General features: G+C 44.6%; 2 protein-coding genes across 2 annotated transcripts in view; one reads left to right on the top strand and one right to left on the bottom strand.

Moving 5' to 3' along the window:
- LOC149466215 (uncharacterized) overlaps window positions 1-21983 on the top strand; it is a 475763-nt gene that overhangs the window by 112754 nt on the left and 341026 nt on the right. The gene's annotated exons all lie outside the window — the stretch shown is intronic.
- The window catches only part of LOC149466225 (uncharacterized), a 36364-nt gene continuing 29926 nt past the window's right edge, over window positions 15546-21983 (bottom strand). The window contains 1 exon segment of the mRNA XM_089672691.1: window positions 15546-18830. Within this exon segment, the coding sequence (XP_089528817.1) occupies window positions 17301-18830 (1530 nt within the window). The 3' untranslated portion in view covers window positions 15546-17300.

Below are 21983 nucleotides of genomic sequence, written 5' to 3'. Positions count from 1 at the left end.
ACATAGGGTGCTGGCAGATTACGGGCCTCCTATAGCTGCTGCCAGGCCCCTAATCTGCCATGGGCCCCTATATACCGCCTCCTCATGCTGCTGCCAAGTTCAGAGTCTGTCATGGGTCCCTGTACGGCCTCCCATTGCTGCTGTCTCCATCGCCACACTCTGCCATGTGCCACTTTCAGGTCTCCTCACACTGCTGGTGTGTTGAATTTTTTGACATAGGGTGCTGGCAGATTACGGGCCTCCTATAGCTGCTGCCAGGCCCCTAATCTGCCATAAGCCCCTATATACCGCCTCCTCATGCTGCTGCCAAGTCCAGAGTCTGTCATGGGTCCCTGTACGGCCTCCCATTGCTGCTGTCTCCATCGCCACACTCTGCCATGTGCCACTTTCAGGTCTCCTCACACACTGCTGGTGTGTTGAATTTTTTGACATAGGGTGCTGGCAGATTACGGGCCTCCTATAGCTGCTGCCAGGCCCCTAATCTGCCGTAGGCCCCTATATACCGCCTCCTCATGCTGCTGCCAGGTCCAGAGTCTCTCATGGGTCCCTGTACGGCCTCCCATTGCTGCTGTCTCCATCGCCACACTCTGCCATGTGCCACTTTCAGGTCTCCTCACACTGCTGGTGTGTTCCATTTTTTGTCATAGGGTGCTGGCAGATTATGGGCCTCCCATAACTGCTGCCAGGCCCCTAATCTGCCATGGGCCCCTATACCGACTCCTCATGCTGTGACGTTGCAACAAGGTGGAATTCAACCCTACATATGTTAGACCGCCTTTACGAACAGCAAAAGGCCATCACAGATTTCCTGATGTTAAAAGCAGATAAAGGTACTCCCTGTGTAACTTAGATGTCAGCCATTGGCAGCTCATGCGTGACACCTGCGCTTGCTCAGGCCCTTTGAGGAGGCCACGCTATTCGTGAGTCGGCAGGACTATGGGATGAACGACGTCATTCCTCTGTTGCACGTCCTGGAACAAATGCTGTTAACAATGGCTGGTCAGGGTGCGGTAGACGTGGCGCACAGATCTCAACGCCACATGGCCCCTGTGGGGGCAGGACTGGAAGAAGAGGAGGAGGTAGAGGAGGACATTGGTGCTCAGGAATTATTGAGTGAAATGGGTGGTTTTTCCACTCAGCGGACAGGAGTGGAGGAGCAGGAGCATCTGGTAGAGGAGGAGGAAGAGGAGACAGAGGACCTAGACGCACCGTGGCAGTATGCTGTGGAGATGGAGGCAGGGAGTCCCTCGCATTCCTTGGCACAAATGGCCCATAGCATGCTCGGTTGCTTGCGTAGCGACAGCCGAATAATAACCATCAGACAGAGGGATGACTTTTGGCTGTCCACCTTGTTGGACCCTCGCTACCGTTCAAAAATGGTGGCCTTTTTCACACCTGCTGAGAGGGAGGCCAAAATAACGTACTATAAAAAACACCTATGTAGTCAGCTGGTCTCTGCCTGTCTGCGCCAACGTCCATCCTCAGACACTGTGGGCCCTGTGCGCTCGTGTTCCGCTGCCATGGCAGCAGGGGAGGGGTGGGGTGGTAGGAGCAGTGGCAGCTCCACCAGCAGCGGCTGCCTCAGTCTGCAGTCGATGATGAGTAGCTTTCTTCACCAGCGCAGTGAGGAAACTACTAACCAGCCGCAGCAGCAGCAGCAGCATCAGGTGGACCTGGAGCAGGACCTCAAACAACAGGCTTAGGCCTACTTGGACAGCACCCTGCCAACCGAGGTAGACAATCCCCTTGACTACTGGGCAACGAAACTTGACCTTTGGCCCCAACTAGCTGAATTTGCCCTTGAAAGGCTGTCATGCCCGGCCAGTAGCGTGGCATCGGAGCGCGTGTTTAGTGCGGCAGGAGGTATTGCAACTCCGCGGAGGACACGACTGTCCACCCAAAGTGTGGAGAGACTCACGTTTGTGAAAATGAATCAGGCGTGGATTAGTCTGGATTTCAAACCACCAGTTCCTGACACAACTGACTAAATCCGCCATGAATCATGCCCCAAACATGTGCCACTTTCAGGTCTCCTCACACTGCTGGTGTGTTCCATTTTTTGTCATAGGGTGCTGGCAGATTACGGGCCTCCCATAGCTGCTGCCAGGCCCCTAATCTGCCATGGGCCCCTATACCGCCTCCTCATGCTGCTGCCAAGTCCAGAGTCTCTCATGGGTCCCTGTACGGCCTCCCATTGCTGCTGCCTCCATCGCCACACTCTGCCATGTGCCACTTTCAGGTCTCCTCACACTGCTGGTGTGTTCCATTTTTTGTCATAGGGTGCTGGCAGATTACGGGCCTCCCATAGCTGCTGCCAGGCCCCTAATCTGCCATGGGCCCCTATACCGCCTCCTCATGCTGCTGCCAGGTCCAGAGTCTCTCATGGGTCCCTGTACGGCCTCCCATTGCTGCTGTCTCCATCGCCACACTCTGCCATGTGCCACTTTCAGGTCTCCTCACACTGCTGGTGGGTTCCATTTTTTGTCATAGGGTGCTGGCAGATTACGGGCCTCCCATAGCTGCTGCCAGGCCCGTAATCTGCCATGGGCCCCCGTACCGACTCCTCATGCTGCTGCCAGGCCCGTAATCTGTCATGGGCCACTGTTGTCGCTTGTTGGCATATTCCGCTCGTTCAGATGCTCCTTCTCCTGCTACTCCTCTTCACGGATTCCGTCAGCAGTCTTTCTTGGAATCCGTTTCCAAGAGACAACAGTTTGCGAGCACGCACCCGACGGTGCAGAAGCTGAACGTCCTCCTGTCCAAGTTGCTGCTGCCAGGCTCGTAATCTGTCATGCGCCCCTGTACCGCCTCCTCATGCTGCTGCCAGGTCCAGAGTGTGTCATGGGCCCCCGTACCGACTCCTCATGCTGCTGCCAGGCCCGTAATCTGTCATGGGCCCCTGTACCGCCTCCCCATGCTGCTGCCAGGTCCAGAGTGTGTCATGGGTCCCTGTACGGCCTCCCATTGCTGCTGCCAGGCCCGTAATCTGCCATGGGCCCCTGTACCGACTCCTCATGCTGCTGCCAGGCCCGTAATCTGTCATGGGCCCCTGTACCGCCTCCTCATGCTGCTGCCAGGTCCAGAGTGTGTCATGGGTCCCTGTACGGCCTCCCATTGCTGCTGTCTCTATCGCCACACTCTGCCATGTGCCACTTTCAGGTCTCCTCACACTGCTGGTGGTTTCCATTTTTGTCATAGGGTGCTGTATGGCCTCCCATTGCTGCTGCCTCCACCGCCACACTGTGGCTCCACACTCTGGTTTTGGCCCCGTGACTGCCCAAATGAGTGAAGTGTGCGGTGATTCTAAGATCGACGGCACTCATCTGCATGTCATACTGACTGACAGTATTATTTCTCTTCCCCAGCAGACTCCAAGGGCATTTAAATTAAAGGTACAGTGTTCTGCACTAATATTAAGTCTCTCTGAAGCCTAGAAACACCCTTTTTTAAGTTAAATTCACAGCGAATTTATTCGACTCGAATCGAATATTGTCCACGAATTCGCCGAATCAGTCGAATCGAATTTTTCATTTCTTCGCTCATCTCTAATTATGGCTTACAGCTCATGAAAACCCCAAATCCACAATCTCAGAAAATGAGAATATTGTGAAAAGGTGCAATATTCTAGGCTCAAAGTGTCCCACTCTAATCAGCTAATTAGGCCATAACACCTGCAAAGGGTTCCTGAGCCTTTAAATGGTCTCTCAGTCTGGTTCAGTAGGAATCACAATCATGGGAAAGACTGCTGACCTGACACTTGTGCAGAAAACCATCATTGACATCCTCCATAAGGAGGGAAAGCCTCAAAGGTAATTGCAAAAGAAGTTGGATGTTCCCAAAGTGCTGTATCAAAGCACATTAATAGAAAGTTATGTGGAAGGGAAAAGTGTGGAAGAAAAAGGTGCAAAACAGCAGGGATGACCGCAGCCTGGAGAGGATTGACAGGAAAAGGCCATTCAAAAATGTTGGGGACTTTCACAAGGAGTGGACTGAGGCTGGAAACAGTGCATCAAGAGCCACCACACACAGACGGATCTTGGACATGGGCTTCAAATGTCGTATTCCTCTTGTCAAGCCGCTCCTGAACAACAAACAACGTCAGAAGCGTCTTACCTGGGCTAAATAAAAACAGGCCTGGTCTATTGCTCAGTGGTCCAAAGTCCTCTTTTCTGATGAGAGCAACGTTTGCATCTCATTTGGAAACCAAGGACCCAGAGTATGGAGGAAGAATGGAGAGGCACACTCTGCAAGATGCTTGAAGTCCAGTGTGAAGTTTCCACAGTCTGTGTTGATTTGGGGAGCCATGTCATCTGCTGGTGTTGGTCCACTGCGCTTGATTAACCATTTGCCCTCCTGAGGATTTACCCCCCTTCCTGACCAGGCCTCTTTTTGCTACTCGGCGCTGCACTAAATCAACTGATAATTGCGCGGTCATGCAATGCTGCACCCAAACAAAATTTATGTGCTTTTTTTCACACAAACAGTGCTTTCTTTCGGTGGTATTTGATCACCTGTGCACTTTTTATTTTTCACGCTATAAACAAAAAAAGACCAAATATTTTGAAGAAAAACTATATTTTTTACTTTCAGCTATAAAAAATATATAGTAAACTCAAAGTAAGTTATAAATTTAGGACAAAATGTATTCTGCTACATGTTTTTGGTAAATAAAATCCCAATAAGTGTATATTGATTGCTTTGTGTGAAAGTCATAGCATATACAATCTATGGTATAGATACTGCAATTACGCCATTTTTTTGCTATACCTCGCTGCGCTAGTTTAACGGACAATTGCGCGGTCATGCAATACGGTACATAAATGAAATTTAGGTCCTTTTTTTCACACAAATAGAGCTTTCTTTTGGTGGTATATGATCACCTGTGCACTTTTTATTTTTGGAGCTATAACCAGAAAATTTTTGAAGAAAAAAAAAAATTTTGAAAAAAACAATATTTTCTCATTTCAGTCATAAAAAATATCCCAAAAAACTAAAATTTCGTCATAAATTTAGGCCAAAATGTATTCTGCTACATGTTTTTGGTTAAAAAATTCCCAATGCGTGTATATTGATTGCTTTGTATGAAAGTTATAGTGTCTACAAAATATGGTATAGATAATGGAATTTACACAGCTTTTACTGACTGCCCATCACATTTCTTGAGGTGCTAAAATACCAGGATAGTAAAAACACACTCAAATGACCCCTTTTCGGAAAGTAGACACCCTAAGCTATCTGCTGAGAGGCATATTGAGTCCATGGAAGATTTATTTTTTTTCCACAAGTTTCTGAAAAATGACAAAACATTTTTTTTTTTTTTACACAAAGTTTAAATGATTTATTTCTTGCACAAGCCATGGGTATATGTGGAATTACACCCCAAAATACATTCTGCCATTTCTACTGAGTATGGGGATACCACGTGTGTGGGACTTTTTGGGAGCCTAGCCACATACAGGAGCCTGAAATCCAATGACCACTTTGAAAGCCTGAAGGTGCGTAACTCATTACACTTCCTCACTACCTATCACAGTTTCGAAGGCTCTGACATGCCAGGATAGCACTAAACCCCTCCAAATGACCCCTTTCTGGAAAGCAGACACCTCAAGGAATTTAAAAAGAGGCATGGTGAGTATTTTGCAGATCTAATTTTTTCTCACAAGGTTTTGAAATATAAAAACAGAATAGAAAAAATATGTTTTTGTTTTTTTTCTTCATTTTCCAAAAACTCGTGGCAACAAATGAGATCTGCAAAATACTTACCGTGCTTTTTATCAAATTCCTTGGGGTGTCTACTTTCCAAAAAGGGTCATTTGGGGGGGGGGGGGGGGTTAGGTGCTATCCTGGCATTTCAGGGCCTCCGAAACTGTGATAGGTAGTCTGGAAGTGTAATGAGGAAATAAAGCCCTTTAAAAGCCTGAAGGTGCTTATTGGATTTTGGGGTCCTGTGCTTGGCTAGACTGCCAAAATGTCTCTCACATGTGGTACCTCCATACTCGGGAGAAGTAGTAGAATGTATTTTGGGGAGTAATTCCACATATACCCATGGCATGTGTGAGCAGTAAATCATTTAAGTAACAATTTTGTGCAAAAAAAAAATTTTTTTTTTGGCATTTTCCAAAAACTCGTGGTAAAAAAATAAATTCTTCTATTGATTTAACATGCCTCTCAGCAAATAGTTTGGGGTGTCTACTTTCCAAAAAGGGGTCGTTTTAAGGGGTTGGGGGTGTTTTATGCCCAGCATTAGAAGTTTATGCCACACATCACTCACTCTTCCAACCACCTGAAAACCAAGCCTTTTCTGACACTTTTTGTTCACATGAAAAAAATCAGTATTTTTTGCTAGGAAATTAATTTAAACCCCCAAACATGATATTTTTTTTTAAAGCAGACACCCTAATGAATAAAATGGTGGGTACTACAATTCTTTATGGCACATAGTACTCGTGCAGCGATTTTTCAAAAGCAAATTTAAAAAAAAAATACACTTTTTTTACTTTTAATGCACAAAAACACAATATATTGCCAATTATTTCCTAAAATATAGAAGATAATGGTATGCCGAGTAAATAGATACCAAACATGACATGCTTTAAAACTGCGCATGCCCCGTGCAATGGCGACAAACTGCAAACATTTTTAATATCCATAGGCAACGCTTTAAAAGCCTTTAAAAGCTACCATTTTAGATTTACAGAGGAGGTCTAATGTTAGAATTACTGCCCTTGATCTGACGTTCGTGGCGATACCTCACATGCATGGTGCAACCGCTGTTTACATACCGGCACAGGGTCAAGGCTTGTGCATACAGGTGTGTGCGTATGGGAGGGGCGATTTTTTTTTTGTTATTTTGATTCTTTTTTATTATATTTACAATTTTTATCCCCTATAACTTCAATGGGCATTGTCATATATTCTTTTTTGAGAAATCTGGGGTCTATCAGGCTCTAGATATCTCCTCTGCCCTTACATTATCTAATCAAACCAAAATCGGTGTGATCAGATGCTTTCCCAATTTACAAATGGCGCTGTTTATATCCTGCGAAACTGAAGTGATGAAATGCTTGTAGCTTCCGAATTCTTAGACTATAGAGATGATTGGCACCACTCTGGTCTCCAATCAGCTCTATGGTCAGCTGGCAGAAACACCGGCTGCATTCTCAGGTTCCCCCGATGGCACAAGACTGCCCGAGAAGGCTGTGGAAGGCAGCGGGGGAGGGGGGGGGGCATCATCTCCTGCTGCTTGTAAAAGCAATCCTGCAGCTAATTAGCCATGTTTACATGAAAGTTGATCGTCGGCTGAAAAAAACGATACCAGGATGATGCCTGCAGCTGTAGGCATCATCCTGGTATAACCATTCAAAATCCAGTGATGTACCAGTATGTCGCTGGTCCTTGTTGGGTATATATACTATGTTCTTTTTTTTTGTATGCAGCCTGTGGACTGAATGACAAAAATGAGAAGAAATCTCTGCCAGAAAAAGTGTGTGGTATGCCAACCATTAGAATATACCGCCCTGCATCCACCCACTTCTAGTGGTGGGCACACGTTAGGTCACACTTTGCCACAAGCGCCAGTTCCAAGATTGAACAAATGTCTAAATAGTGGTACACTTGAATAAAAATTGTCCAGGTATAAGTGGTACCCCATATGGAAAAAGGATGACACCAAGTCCCAAACTATCTTGCCACTGCTCCCCATGTAGTCTGGGCATCCAGGGGGCTCCACGTGACTATCTTTTCCCTCGTAAATCCAAAACTTATAAGTATAGCCTGTTGCCCTCTCACGGGCCTTCTACATCTTGACCCCATATCTGGCGCGCTTGCAGGGGAGAAATTGTTTGAATGCAAGGTGGCCAGAAAAATTAATGAGGGACTCATTAATGGAGATGTTTTGCTGGGGAGTATAGACATCTGAAAATTTTTGGTTAAGGTGATTTGCGAGGGGCTGAATTTTGTGGAGCCGGTCAAATTCAGGGTTACCCCGAGGATGACAGAGTGTATTGTCGTTGAAATGCATAAAACACATTATACTCTCATATCTATGCCTGGCCATGGCAGGAGAGAACACGGCATATGATGAATCGCATCTGCGGACCAAAACAACCGCAATTCATTTCTTTTAGTAATGCCCATGTTGAGGGTTACGCCCAAAAAAAATGTAAATTCGAAAACCGTAATGAGTTTCCATGCAACTGGTCTGGCAAGGTTTAAATTTGGGTTGGCGGCTATAAATTGTTGTGCATATAAATTGCTTTGATCCACAATCAATGCATACAGATATTCCGTGAAAAACAGCTCCAAAAATCAAGGAGGTATGTGAAAGACCAAGATGTACTAGACCGCTGGTACTCGCCAGTTCACCAAAAGGTAGCGTGGCACAAGTACTGGCAGTCTGCTGCATATGAGAGTCATCAAAATTTACCGGCAAGTGCTAGCAGAGATCAGGCCTGATTCTGCGAACACTGCGATTTTGTGTGCAATGTATCAAGGGGGAGAGGGGGGGGTAAGCGTAGGGGCTAAACGCAGATGCTAGCAGGTGCCGGGGCTGATCCCGCTAACGCTGTGTTTTTGGGGACGCTATACTAATATGAATGCTGGTATAGTGCTGATCTGATCAAAGATATTGACCCGTTCAGACATTATACTAGCAATGGAGGTTTATTGTACATGAGCATGCTCCTGGCAATCAAAGGGTTAAATGTGATGACTGGTGTACTGACGGGCAATCTGACATAGCCTGGGAGGGGAGTGAAAACCATGGGAGCGCAAATCATGTATATATATATACAGTCATGGCCGAAATTGTTGGCACCCTTGATATTTTTCCTGAAAATCAAGTATTTCACACAAAAAAGGTATTGCATTAACACATGTTTTGCTATACACATGTTTATTCCCTTTGTATGTATTGGAACAAATATAAAACAGAGGCAGAAAAGCAAATATGACATAATGTCACACAAAACCCCAAAAATGGGCTGGACAAAAGTATTGGCACCCTTAACTTAATATTTGGTTGCACACCCTTTGGAAAACATAACTGAAATCAGTCGCTTCCTATAACCATCAATAAGCTTCTGACACCTCTCACCCGGAATTTTGGACCACTCTTCCTTTGCAAACAGCTCCAGGTCTCTCTTATTGGAAGGACACCTTTTCCCAACAGCAATTTTAAGATCTCTCCACAGGTGTTCAATGGGATTTAGATCTGGGCTCATTGCTGGCCACTTCAGAACTCTCCAGCGCTTCTTTGCCATCCATTTCTGAGTGCTTTTTGACGTATGTTTGGGGTCATTGTCCTGCTGGAAGACCCAGGATCTTGGACGCAAACCCAGCTTTCTGACACTGGGCCCTACAGTGCGACCCAAAATCCTTTGGTAATCCTCAGATTTCATGATGCCTTGCACACAGTCAAGGCACCCAGTGCCAGAGGCAGCAAAACAACCCCAAAACATCATTGAACCTCCACCATATTTTACCGTAGGTACTGTGTTTTGTTCTTTGTAGGCCTCATTCCGTTTTCGGTAAACAGTAGAATGATGTGCTTTACCGAAAAGCTCTATCTTGGTCTCATCTGTCCACAAGACGTTTTCCCAGAAGGCTTTTGGCTTACTCAAGTACATTTTGGCAAACTGTAGTCTTGCTTTTTTATGTCTCTGTGTCAGCAGTGGGGTCCTCCTGGGTCTCCTGCCATAGCGTTTCATTTCATTTAAATGTCGACGGATAGTTCGCGCTGACACTGATGCTCCCTGAGCCTGCAGGACAGCTTGAATGTCTTTGGAACATGTTTGGGGCTGCTTATCCACCATCCGGACTATTCTGCGTTGCAATCTTTCATCAATTTTCCTCATCCGTCCACGACCAGGGAGATTAGCTACAGTGCCATGGGTTGCAAACTTCTTGATAATGTTGCGCACTGTGGACAAAGGCAAATCTAGTTCTCTGGAGATGGACTTGTAACCTTGAGATTGTTGATATTTTGCCACAATTTTGGTTCTCAGGTCCTCAGACAGTTCTCGTCTCCTCTTTCTGTTGTCCATGCTTAGTGTGGCACAGACAGACACACAATGCAAAGGTTAAGTGAACGTCTCTCCTTTTTATCTGCTTTCAGGTGTGATTTCTATATTGCCCACACCTGTTACTTGCCCCAGGTGAGTTTACAGGAGCATCACATGCTTGTAACATTCTTATTTATCCGCAGTTGTGAAAGGGTGCCAATACTTTTGTCCAGCCCATTTTTGGAGGTTTGTGTGACATTATGTCGAATTTGCTTTCTTTCCTCCCTTTTTTTGTTTTGTCCCAATACACACAAAGGGAATAAACATGTGTATAGCAAAACATGTGTTAATGCAATACGTTTCGTGAGAAATACATGATTTCCTGGAGAAATATCAAGGGTGCCAACAATTTCGGCCATGACTGTATATATGTGATTTTGCGCACCCATGCCGCCCTGTAGCAGTATTTCTGCTATAGGGTGGTAAGGAAGCGGTTACAGAAGGGATTTGTGTTACGGCGCTGCGTTACTTTAACTGACAATTGTGCGGTCATGCAACACTGCACCCAAATTACATTTACGTCCTTTTTTTCCAAAAAATTGAGCTTTCTTTCGGTAGTATTTGATCGCCTGTGCGTTTTTTATTTTTTGCGCTATAAAAAAAAAGGCTGACAATTTTGAGGAAAAAAAACAATATTTTGGGCTTTAGGCTATAAAACATGTCCAGTAAAAAAATTTAAAAATCAAATTTCGGCATAAATTTCGGCCAAAATGCATTCTGTGACATGTCTTTGCTAAAAAAAAAAAAACAAAACGTGTAAATTAATTGATTTACGTAAAAGTTATAGCGTTTACAAATGGCGGGAAAGATACTGGGATTTTTAATTTTTTTTTATACTAATAATGGCGGCGATCAGCGACTTATGGCGGCGATCAGTGACTTATGGCGGCGATCAGCGACTTATGGCAGGACTGCGGCGGACATTCTGACACTGGGGGGGAACTGACTTGGGGTCGCTGACATCCCCAGTGACACCAATACAGTGATCAGTGCAAAAAAAAAAAACACTGACACTGTACTAATGGCACTGGGGAGGAAGGGGTTAACTTTTTTATTCACTGAAAGGGTTAACTGTGTGAGGGGAGTGTTTTACTAGGGTGTGGGGGTGTGTACTGCACGGGAACATGCTGATCCGTAGAGATAAACTCTTCTCTCCGGATCAGCATGTCAGGAGCTGACAGAGAACTGACAAAAAGCAGAGGTGCAGTGTAAACACTGCAGCCGTGCTCTCTGTCAGTGACTGCTGCTAATCGCCGGGACATGGCAGGTAATGACCGGCCGTGACCTGGTGACTGACACCCGCGGCCGCGATTGACAGCACAGGTAGGGCGGTGGCGCGCCTCTTACCTGTTTTGCAAAAGCATGTTTTAAAACATTATTGTTTCCAGAGGTGTACTGTATAGAAGAATTTAAATCTGCAGAAACCATTCCTCTGCTTCCCGTTCAGGAAAGAGGAAAAACGGTTCCCACCACCATTGTTCCTCATGGCAAAGTCATTGAGTAGGTTCAGATCAGTGCTGCACAGTGGTGGAAGGATCTGAACATTCAGAAATGCACGAGGGCAGTGATGATAAGAACATCTTTGTCGGCAAGAGAATGTTTGAGTTTCCCGGGTATCTTTTTCTCCACCATTCTTCAGTGGGCCAGGTCGCAATGAAGATGTTTCCAGTACAACATCCTTCATCAATGGGATTGCCTTTCTCTGCTTCAAAGTATTACCATCCCTTTCCGAATAGTGCAGTCTCCAAGGTGGTGGACTTTGTCACCGCAACTTGGCTCAGAGTATCCCACTTTAGTCGCCTGCTCCGGTTATAGTGATGATGAATGCCAGTCTCCTAGACTCGGGGGATTATTGTTTAGGCCATTGAGCTCAGAGGCAGTGGCACCTGATGCCTTCCACTAGTTTCAATCAGTTGGAGCTTATGGCAGTCCTGAAGGTACTAGAGACCTTCCAACACTTGCTACAAGGTTAGACAACAAAGTCTCTGTTGGACAACAAAACCTTGGTGGCATATTCCAAGGATGGTCCAAGAGTCTTCCTCTTTTACAGAGAGTGTGGCAAATATTTCTTCAGGCAGAGCAGCAAGGAATGTCTCTCATAGCCTTCTACCCCTCAGGTTCTCAGAACGTGATATACAATTTGAGCAGATGATTTGTGAATCACAACTAGACTTGCAGAACGAAAAACATTTTTTTGCTTTGTTATTTAAATAATCTTGTTTCGTTAAATTAGTTTAGCTCGTTTTTGGAATTTGTTTCCTTTCATTTATTCGTTTTCGAATTCAGAAAAAATTCAAGCCGGCATTCGAATTTATTCTATTTGAAATTCGAATTTTGGAAAACTGTTATATTCTCTCTGTTTTGTTCTGTTTAATGAATATTTTGGATTCTCTGCAGAAAAGTTTGAATAGAGGTCTGGCCTATACCTCTCTGAGGGTTCAAGTATTGGCTTTATTGGCCTGAGGAAAGATGGGCTTTCCTTCCCTTGTATTTCTTGAAGGCAATCAGAAAGATCTATCCACCAGTCAGATGTTACCAGGGGCAGACTGACCATTTGGAAACTCGGGCACTGCCCGAGGGCCCGGGATCAGTAGGGGGCCCCATGAGATGCCCCTGGTATTTTTTTCATAGGCTTTTTTGAGTTTGTGCAAGGACACAGGGTCCTCATGATCTGCTATTGCCCGGGGGCCCCATGAGTTGTCAGTCCGCCCCTGGATGTTACTTTTTGAAATTAGACCTTTTTCTAGTTCTCATGGCCTCGTTATCTGCTCCGTTTGCTCCTAAGTCCTCCTGCAAATATTTCTTCTTGCACAGAGATCAATTTTACTGACAGCTATCGCCTCTGCCAGGAGAGTTTCTTGAGTTACGTGCCTTTTCTGTGAAAAAGTCTCACTGCATTATACTTATGGACAGTGTTATTACCATCCATCTTTTTCTGCCGGAGGTGTCTTCCTTTTCATTTAAACTGGGAGTCTGTTTTAACTGCTTTTACACCTGACGAAACAGAAGACAGTGGAAGAAGTGGAAAAAATTGGACCTGGTCCAGTCTCTCTAAGTTTATATGGAACGGGCTAAGAATGTTAAGGAAGTAGTCAATCTATGTGTCTTCCCATCAGGACTGAAGAAAGGGCAAGCACTTCCTCCAGAGATAGTCACTTTCTCCAAATTTAGTCATTATGAAGGCAATTCATATCACATATAGGTCCTTGGGTCTTCCTCCTCCTGTGGAATTTTAAACAAAAAACATGGCGGCCACATGGGCTTCTCATGCACATGTGTCGGCAGAGGTGGCAATCTAGAACATTATGAACACCTTCATGCATCATTACAGCATGAACGCTTGGACGCTTCTGAAGCTTTCAGATCTTCTATGTTTTCCTTAGTGTTTTAACCTCTTTTTATGTGGAGTATTTTTTGAGTTGTAGCTCACTTATTTACCGCCCTTCTTGGTTTTGCTTGGTAAATCTTATAGTAGGCAGACGTGAGGTGGTCCAGAAACTGGGAAAATTGTTGCCATTTTTACCCTAATTTTCTTTTCCTGGATCTTCTGGATGTCAGCCTAGGATTCCTACCCCTCGTTTCCATCATAAGGATTGTGATGGGAACAATTGTTGGGGTACAGGTCAAGATTTATGAGCTAGTTAGGGGTTGTCCTGGAGCAGTCATAGGGGCAGAGCTGACCTGTAGTATGCTGACACAAGGAAGATTCAGGAAAGTAAAATTACATATGGCAACAATTTTCCCAAATATACATACAGATACGTATATACAATATATTATATACACACTGTGACGGGAGTGACTTTGGGTGGGGAACCCATGGAACCCAGCTCACTTTGGAGGGGTGGGAGGACCCCTGTCTCAGCTACCCATATTCCTCTTATGTGTAAGTCACCCTGTGCCTGTTAGGGGTACAGGGTGTAATGTCCTGATATTGTGTAGACATGTATACTGTAGGTGGGGTGTGGGGGTTGTTCATTGTTTACTGCCATCTGGTGCATCCCATTGTTCTATTGTGTGTCTTGCTTGGGAGCAAACTATTACAGTATTGTATTGCAATTACAGTGCAGACCACAGACAGATTGCTTTTAAACAAAGCAATTTTTACACAGGCCTGAGCCTTTAACCTCTCGCCGTCCACCTGCTGTTTATAAATGGCAGGGCGGTAGCAGTCCAGGGGCGGGTTGCCGCTCATAAACGGCACCCGCCTTTTCTAGCTGTGCGCGCTCCCTGGGAGCGCGCACCACCGCGATCCGGTGCCCGCTGTGTCCTCCGGACACAGTGAAACACCGATCGTCGGACGGGACCTCTCTACGAGGTCCCGATCATGTGATCACTGATTGGCGAATCAGTGATCACATGCAAAGTAGTAAGCAAGATGTCACTTGTGACATTATTGCTTACTACGTGTGAAATCTGTGAATGATCACAGAGGTCACATGGTACAAGGCTATTCACAAAAGCCTTGTACCATGTGGCAAGCTGTGACCAATCACAGCTCACTCAGTACTTCTCAATGACTGCAAGAATGCAGACAGAGAGAAAGAGAAATGATTGCTTTTACATCCTATATGGATGTAAAAGCAATCAGTGTAAAAAAAAAAATCTTCATCACCCCCCACAAGTAGTACAGTGTCACCATGGTGACACTGTACTGCTAGGGTGACAGTATGTAAAAAAAAAAAAAAAAAATAAAAATATAAAAAAAATAAAATAAAAATGTAAAAAAAAATGTTTAAAAATTATAATTTTTGGTTATAAACTAATTTGGATTTTTTTTTTTTACTAAAAAAATAACTGAATAAATTTTGGCCAAGATCTATGATGAAATATTATTTATTTGCAAACTTTTATTTAAAAAAAACACTTTTTTTCAAAATTTTTGGACTTTTTCATTTACATAGTAAAAAAAATAAAAATCCCAGCGGTGAATAAATACCACCAAAATATAGCTTTATCTGTCTCAAAAAAATGGTAAAAAATTCATATGGGTACAGTATTGCATGACCGCGCAATTGTCATTCAAAGTGTGATAGCACTCAAAGCTGAAAATTGCCCTTGACAGGAAGGGGGTAAAAGTGTCCAGACAGGAAGTGGTTAATAACAGATACAGGTTAAAAAAAAAAAAGGCTGTGGAAATAGGTTATGTGGGCAAGATTTCCTGCAGTCTCTGCATATACTAACAGAGCTAACGTGTTTTCCTACCCACATGGAAGAAAAATATATTTGAAATATATTTTAGAAATATTCTTCCCAAATATATTGACATATATTTGAAATACTAAAATTTTGGCCATATTCAATATATTTATATATATATATATATATATATATATATATATACACAGTTGCAAGAAAAAGTATGTGAACCCCTTGGGATTACGTGGAGTTTTGCATGAATTGGCATATAAAATGTGCTCTGAACGTCATCTAAGTCACAACAATAGAAGAACACAGTCTGCTGAACATAATACTACACAAAAATTAGATGTTGCCATGGTTTAATTGCACATAACATGTAAACATTCGCAGTGCAGGGAGGAAAAAGTATGTGAGGCCCTAGCCTAATGACTTCTCCCAGAGCTAATTGGAGCCAGGAGTGAGCCAACCTTGACTCCAATCAGTGTGATGATATTGGATGTGTTGCTGACAGCTGTCCTGCCCTTAAAAAACACACACCTGTTTTGGGTTTACTGGTTTCAAGAAGCACTGTCTGATGTGAACCATGCCTCGCAGAAAAGAGCTCTCAGAAGACCTACGATCAAGAATTGTTGACTTGCATGAAGCTGGAAAGGGTTACAAAAGTATCTCCAAAAGCCTTGATGTTCATGTGTCCACGGTAAGACAGACTGTCTACAAATGGAGAAAGTTTAGCACTGTTGCTACTCTCCCTAGGCGTGGTCGTCCTGTAAAAATGACTGCAGGAGCACAGCGCAGAATGCTGCATGAGGTAAAGAAGAATCCCAGAGTGTCAGCTAAAGACCTACAGAAATCTCTGGCACATGCTAACATTTTTGTTGACACATCTACAATAAGGAAAACATTAAACAAGAATGGAGTACATGGGAGGACACCACGGAGGAAGCCATTGCTGTCCAAAAAGAATATTGCAGCACGTTTGAAGTTTGCAAAAGAGCACCTGGATGTTCCACAGCACTACTGGCAAAATATACTGTGGACAGATGAAACCAAGATTGAGTTGTTTGGGAAGAACACACAACACTATGTGTGGAGAAAAAAAAGGCACAGCACACCAACATCAAAACCTCATCCCCACTGTAAAACATGGCGGAGGGAGCATCATGGTTTGGGGCTGCTTTGCTGCCTCAGGGCCTGGACGGATTGTTGTCATTGATGGGAAAATGAATTCCAGAGTTTATCAAGACATTTTGCAGGAAAACGTACGACCATCTGTCCGCCAACTGAAGCTTCGCAGAGGATGGGTGATGCAACAGGACAATAACCCAAAGCATACCAGTAATTCAACAAAACCCCTTCCCAGCCATTGTGTACAGTATTATCACTGATCACTGTATTAGTGCCACCAGCGACGTCAGTGTCAGTTAATGTCCCTCCCAGCCAGTGTCTGTTAGTGCCACATTGCCTTCCACACTATCATAGGCACATAGTCGCTGATCACCGCCATTAGCAGTATAGTGTCTATAGCTGATTAAATTCCAGTATACACTGTATACCAGTTTGTAGATGCTATAACTTTCACACAAACCAATTAATATACACTTCTTTTTTTTTACCAAAGACATGTAGCAAAATACATTTTGGCTTAAATTTATGAAGAAATTAGAATTTTTTTGTTTATGTTTTATAACAGAAAGTAAAAAATAAAGTTTTTTTTTTCAAAATGTTTGGCCTTTTTCCGTTTATATAATATAAAATAAAAAACCCAGTAGTGATCAAATACCACCAAAAGAAAGTTCTTTTTCTGTGAAAAAATGATGTAAAAGTAATTTCCCTACAGTGTTGCATGACCGCACAATTGCCAGTTAAAGTAGCACAGTGCTGAATAGCAAAAAAATGCCCGAGTCATGAAGGGGTTAAAACCTTCTGGTGGTCTGGTGGTTAATGCCTAACAAAACAAAGCAACGTACTACTGCATGTGCAGGCCATGTTTAAAGAGAAAAAATTTTACTGACTTAAAAACGAAATTGTTTTCTTCATGTACATCACATAATTATTCTATAAATTTGGTTAAAAAAAACAAAAACTGCACCATTTCTATTAATTTTGGTGCACATAAAGGATCATGGCGCCTCCTAAATCGGAAATGCCGGTACTGGAATCTGAGAGTGATCTCTCGGCCCCCGATATTTGGTCTTGATGACATTTCTGGTGACTGACAAGACAGTGTTTCCAAGTGAAGCTCCTTCCACAATCTGTACAAGAAAACTGTTTCTCGCCTGTGTGAACTCTTTGATGCCTGACCAGACCTGACTTTTGGGTGAAGCTTTTGCCGCATTTTGAGCATGAGAAGGGCTTCTCTTGGACCCCGTGTGACTTCTGGTGCTGCAGCATGCTGTATTTGTGCAGAAAGCCCTTCCCGCAGTCAGGACAGGAGAAAAGGCTATTGGTGTGGATTCTCTGATGCGAGGCAAGGGATTCCTTCTTCACAAAACTCTTCCCGCACTCCGAACACAAGTACGGCTTCTGCTCCAGGTGGGTCTTCTGGTGGATAACCAGCATGGCTTTGCGTGTGTATCCTTTGCCACACTCCGAGCAGAAGAAGTTGTTGGTGTGGATTCTCTGGTGGTCAACCATAGAAGACTTCTGCACGAAGCATTTGCCTCACTCTGGGCATGAATGCGGTTTTTCCCCAGTGTGCCTCCTCCGATGAACAATCAAGTTTGCCCTATAGGCAAACTGCTTCCCGCATTCAGAACACGAATACGGCTTCTGACCCGTGTGGATGGTCAAATGGTCTTCAAGGTACGACTTCCCCACAAAGGATTTCCCACATTCCGTACAGAGGTAAGGCTTTTCCCCTGTGTGCCACCTCTGGTGTACAGTCAGATGGGACTTCTGTGCAAACCGTTTCCCACATTCCAGGCACAAAAAAGGCTTCAGCCCTGTGTGGGTGGCCTGGTGGAAGATTAGAGAGGTCTTGTTGACGAAAAACTTTCTGCACTCTGAGCAAGAGAATGGCTTTTGCTTTAGGTGGACCTTCCGGTGGTTGGAAAGAGTTGACCTCAAAGCAAAACTTTTCCCACACTCAGGGCAGGAAAATGGCTTTTTACCTGTGTAGACCCTCTGATGACCGATCAGGTATAATTTGTTCACAAAGCATTTCCCACATTCGGAACAAGAATAGGGTTTCTCCTGCATGCACATCCGTCGATGTTTGACGAGAAACACCTTCTTTTGGAAGCTTTCACCACACTTGGTACAGGAATGAGGTTTCTCCCGGAAGTGTGTACCCTGATGGTAGATCAGAGCAGCTTTCTGGGTGAAGCTCTTCTCGCACTCAGTACAGGAATAAGGTTTTTCCCCCGAGTGTGTGCCCTGATGGTACAAAAGAGAAGCTTTCTGGATGAAGCTCTTCTCACATTCCTGGCAGGAATATGGCTTCTCCCCTGTGTGAAGTCGTTGGTGTACCACAAGGTGCCCCTTTTGAATGAAGCATTTGCCGCAATCAGAGCAGCAGTGTGGTCTCCCGGTCTTGTGTGATCGAAGATGTCTGAGCAGAAGAAACCTTTGTGCGAAGCACCTTCCACATATGGAGCAGGTGAAAGACTTTCTGGATCTGGGAGTTCCCTGAGAGAGAAGACAAAAACTGTTTAAAAATCTATTAAACCCAGTTGATATTAAAAAAAAAAATCTGTAACCACACTTATGCAGGCCATACGTTGACCGAATTCAGAACAAATTTTGTTTTGTGGGCTGCAGCATCGGTCGATTTTCGTGCAGCCATCATATTTGAATGATCGGGCATGTTGGAACTTTTTTTAAAAACTAATGAATTTTTAATCAATGATAGAAGAATCATGTGGTGAATATAATTGAAAAAAAAAAATAAGCGTGAGTTGACCTGGGAAGAAAATAAGATTCCCAGCCAGGAAAATTATTTTCTTTAGCAACATGAGGTGAAATTGAAGGCTTGGGTGGTTGAATTTCGAAAGCAATGGTGGCACCATACAAAAACGCACAAAATTTCCGATTTTCTAAAAAAATTTGTTCAGAATTCAACCCATTTATGGCCTGCATTACTGTCACTCTTCTGTGCTGTGTCATTAGATTAATAGTACCATCTATTCAGCTAAAGACACCCTTTAAAGCAGGGGTGCTCATCTTGTGGTTAATGGAGCCCTCTGATGTGGCCTGCAACCTTAAAGGAGAGAAGAGCATGGCCGTGCTCTGGGATGATGGGTTTGACAAGCCCAGATCGTGATCAACAGGGTGCCGACCTGCCATCTCAGAGCATCAGAAAGCAAGGAACCGGTGCCAGCAGCGGAGGAAGCAGGTAGCCACAGAGTGAGCAGGAGCTGCATAAGCCAGTGCTTCCCCTGTAGCAGCGCCTCCTGTGCATACCATGTGCACCTCGCCTGGGACCTTTCTAGCAGCCTGGGGAGTTTGCTGCGCTGAATGCAGGAGTTCTGGTGTGCTTTCAGAAAGTGCATCACACCTTTAAGGTGTTATAGAGGTCTATGGCTCAGAGCAGCTAACCAGAAGGAAAGTCGCAGGTGCACTGTGTGCGGATAAACTGCAGTGCATCAGTATGAAAGCAGCCTTATAGGGTGTCAGGACAGTAAAGGCTTGTTTAAATTTGCGGTTTGGGGCAGTAAAAACCGAACTCTACTCTTCAAAAAGTTGAGCACCCCTGCTTTAAAGATTTCAGTATATGACTTCCCAGACTCTACAGTCACTTGGGGGTCTCTTTGGAGTCCCTTTGTAGCAACCACAATGTCCACACTTTCCCCCAGGGACTAAACACAGCTACTCTGCATATGGACCGGTGCTGTGTAACAGAACATATGCTCCGACCAACCTTTCTGAATTAGATTTTTTTTTTTGACCCTTCAATATAATGTACACTATATTGGCAAAAGTATTGGGCCGCCTGCCTTTCCACGCACATGACCTTTAATGGCCTCCCAGTCTAAGTCCGTAGGGTTCAATATTGAGTTGGCCCCGCCCTTGCAGCTATAACAGCTTCAACTCTTCTGGGAAGGCCGTCCACAAGGTTTAGGAGGGTGTCTATGGGAAGGTTTGAACATTCTTCCAGAAGCACATTTGCCAGGTCAGGCACTGATGTCGGGGGAGGAGGCCTGGCTCGCAGTCTCTGCTCTAATTCATCCCAAAGGTGTTCTATGGGGTTGAGGTCAGGACTCTGTGCAGGCCAGTCAAGTTCCTCCACCCCAAACTGGCTCCTCCATGTCTTTATGGACCTTGCTTTGTGCACTGGTGTGCAGTCATGTTGGAACAGGAAGGGGCCATCCCCAAACTTTTCCCACAAAGTTGGGAACATGAAATTGTCCAAAATGTATTGGTATGCTGATGCCTTAAGAGTTCCCTTCACTGGAACTAGGGGGCCAAACCCAACCCCTGAAACACAACCCCACACCATAATCCACCCTCCACCAAACTTTACACTTGGCACAATGCAGTCAGGCAAGTACTATTCTCCTGGCAACCGTCAAACCCAGACATGTCCATCAGATTGCCAGACAGAGAAGCGTGATTGGTCACTCCAGAGAACACGTCTCCACTGCTCTAGAGTCCAGTGGCGGCGTACTTTACACCACAGCATCCGATGCTTTGCATTGCATTTGGTGATGTAAGGCTTGGATGCAGCTGCTCGGCCATGGAAACCCATTCCATGAAGCTCTCTACGCACTGTTGTTGGGCTCATCTGAAGGCCACACCAAGTTTGGAGGTTTTTAGCTATTGACTCTGCAGGCAGGTGGTGACCTCTGCGCACTGTGCGCTTCAGCATGAGCTAACCCCACTCTGTCATGTGACATGGCCTACCACTTGGTGGCTGAGTTGCTGTTGTTCCCAGTTGCTTCCATTTTGTTATAATCCCACTAACAGTTGAGCGTGGAATATTTAGTAGCCAGGAAATGTCACGGATGGACCTATTGCACAGGTGACAACCTATCACGCTTGGAGTCACTGAGCTCCTGAGAGCGACCCATTCTTTCACCAATGTCTGTAGAAGCAGTCTGCATGCCTAGGGGCTTGATTGTATACACCTGTGGCCATGGAGGGGATTGGAACACCTGAATCCAATTATTTGGAGGGCGGGGCCAATACTTTTGGCAATATAGTGTATGTGTTCATATCGCTGTGCTGGGACAGATGAACTTCTCTGCTAAAACAGATTGCGCTTATGTAACATGTGGTCCCGTTGCTGAGGTTTTGGCTACAGGCTATGCGCTCCCTGACTGAATGTGCAACAGGGACACAGGTCAGGGAAGATTTTGTAAAGGTAAGTTAACCACTTCAAGTCTGGACACTTTCAACCCCTTCCTGCCCAGGTAAATTTTCAGCTTTCAGCGCTGTTGCACTTTGAATGACAATTGCGCGGTCATGCAACACTGTACCAAAATGAAATTTGTATCATTTGTCCCATACAAATAGAGCTTTCTTTTGGTGGTATTCACCACTGGGGTTTTTATATTTAGCTATAATGATGAAAAAAATACCAAACATTTTTTGGGTAAAAATAACCTAAAGTGGTGTATATCATTTAGTCTGTGCGAACGTTATAGGGTCTAGAAACCATGCGATATATATCTGAAAATTGATCAGTTGAGATCCTAAAATGCTGGTAAGACGTACTGTATGGTAGTGATAAGGATGCTGGTATGGGGTATGGCAGTGATCAGGATGCTGGTATGGGGTATGGCGGAGATCAGGGTGCTGGTATGGGGTATGGCGGTGATCAGGGTGCTGGTATGGGGTATG

Source organism: Staurois parvus, unplaced genomic scaffold, assembly GCF_062004578.1.
Source record: "Staurois parvus isolate SC_StPar_1 unplaced genomic scaffold, SC_StPar_1.0 ptg000132l, whole genome shotgun sequence".
Classification (NCBI taxonomy): Eukaryota; Metazoa; Chordata; class Amphibia; order Anura; family Ranidae; genus Staurois; species Staurois parvus.
This window is presented reverse-complemented; position numbering and strand designations above follow the sequence as displayed.